This window comes from Apaloderma vittatum, unplaced genomic scaffold, assembly GCF_000703405.1.
Source record: "Apaloderma vittatum isolate BGI_N311 unplaced genomic scaffold, ASM70340v1 scaffold7740, whole genome shotgun sequence".
In the NCBI taxonomy this organism is placed as follows: domain Eukaryota; kingdom Metazoa; phylum Chordata; class Aves; order Trogoniformes; family Trogonidae; genus Apaloderma; species Apaloderma vittatum.
The window spans coordinates 2,063-4,028 of NW_009694966.1; the positions used below are offsets into that span (position 1 = coordinate 2,063).

Here is a 1,966-nt window from a genome sequence, read left to right on the forward strand (position 1 = left end):
AAGAAGACAGCCCTCTCTGCATTTTGATACAGAGGAGAGGCAAAATCTAAAGAGTACATTATTTTTTTTCCCCTTCAGCATGGAAAACAAACCGATTTTTAACATTTGGTGCAACCAGCAGTGCAAAGAGGGGAGCCTGCTTTTCTCTGTTTTCAAGAAATCCAAGTCTTGCTTAGTGAAGATTTTCCCTTTTTGCTTTAAGAGCCTGTTTGTAGAAGCCCTCTCCCTGTGAATGGCAGATTTGCTGCACAGCAAAGCCCTACAAGTTGGTTCATGGGACAAAATCTTGTCTATGCAAATTGGCAAATTGGCAGAACTCCACTAGTTTGAGAGAAGCAATAATGGATTATTCTGGCTGAAAATTTGGTCTCCCTACTCGATTAATAGCTGAAAAAAAGGAAAGTGCTGACTTCGCTCTTTTCTGGGGGTCTTGGCAACTCTTACTTAATCAAGAAATGTATTTAGAAGCCAGGACATCAGTTCTCTCACTCTCACCTACCACATCACTCTGAGATATTTACCATAAATCAAAAATTCTGTCTAAAAGGCACATCAGATACTTTTCAGCAAACTGAGGTGTCATCTCATTCTAGTTTTTTTTTACCTTGCATAGTGGTGACAGCACTGTGGCCCTGAAGGCTGTCTTGAGGTTTAAGCTGGATTTTACACTCACATATTGTCATTTCACCCTGTGCTGAAAACAAAATCTCACAGCTGGTGAATAAAACTTCTGGGTGAAACAATCAGCGTATCATGCAGCTCAAGAGATGCTGTGATAGCAAAAGCATCCATTCACAGGGTACTTCTTCCCACTGTGTACAGCCAGCAATGGAGCTGTGGGGCAATAACGTGGCTACTGCTTTCCCTCAATCACAATATTTTTTCTGTAATTTCCTCTCAGGAAATATTTTCCTTTTTTTGTTCCCACAGACGGAGACAAATGAGGCTGTCGCTGTATAATTTCATGGGGACAAAGACAAGGTGACTCACTGCTCAGGAAACTCTGGATGAGGTTTCTCACCTGCCACCATCGTGCCCTGCCACCCTGGGTAATTCTAACACGAAACCAAGCCAAGCCGCACGTGTCAAAAGAGGTCAGACGTGGCAATGGAGCATGCTGAAAATAACCCAAATGCTACCACCAACCTCAACTTTGCTGCAATCTACAATCTCCACGACGGGGATTTAACCTCCTCACGAAACTTCTCCTTCCCTTTCAATTCCAGTTACAGCCATTATGACCTGCCACTGGACAGTGAAGACGACATGACCAAAACCTGCACCTTCTTTGCGGCCAAGATAGTCATCAGGGTGGCTCTGGCTGGTCTGTGGCATCGGCAACTTCATCTTCATCGCCGCGCTCGCCCGCTACAAGAAGCTGCGAAACCTCACCAACCTGCTGATTGCCAACCTGGCCACCTCGGACTTCATTGTGGCCATCGTCTGCTGCCCCTTCGAGATGGACTACTACGTGGTGCGGCAGCTCTCCTGGGAGCACGGCCACGTCCTCTGTGCCTCAGTCAACTACCTACGGACCGTCTCCCTCTATGTTTCTACCAACGCTCTGCTGGCTATAGCTGTTGACAGGTAAGGGGGGTGCCACCACTGCACAAGGAGATGGACAGAGCTTCTGGGGTCGGCTTCCAGGTTTCTAGGTTTTTAATATGCTCAGCTGTTGCATAAGATCTGCTGTCAAGGTAGGTAATATGCAGACCTTGTTTCATAAAAATCTGATCATGTGAGGTCATGACATTACCCCAGAGAAAACTTAGTGGACATTTCTTGATCAACCTTCTCAGGTGAAAAGAACGTTGATTTATGAGAATTATTTTTGTCTCATAAAAATATGTTTGACTCAAGTGTAGGAGAGGACTTACGAAATAAGAGGAGAAAGAGAGAGACAAATCAGAAACACCCAGAGATGAGATCAGCACCACATAATCCTGATCCAAACCATACATCTCTA

The 1,966-nt window shown here is 45.0% G+C and overlaps 1 protein-coding gene across 1 annotated transcript; it reads left to right on the top strand.

Moving 5' to 3' along the window:
• Positions 1-1,107: 1,107 nt before the first annotated feature.
• On the top strand, positions 1,108-1,587 carry LOC104273931 (prokineticin receptor 1-like; the record flags this gene model as incomplete). The annotated part of the gene is given in 2 exon segments (XM_009869423.1): positions 1,108-1,325; positions 1,327-1,587. Coding segments are annotated over 2 exon segments (479 nt in total), but the record flags the coding sequence as incomplete, so codon positions are not given.
• Between the last annotated feature and the right edge of the window lie 379 nt (positions 1,588-1,966).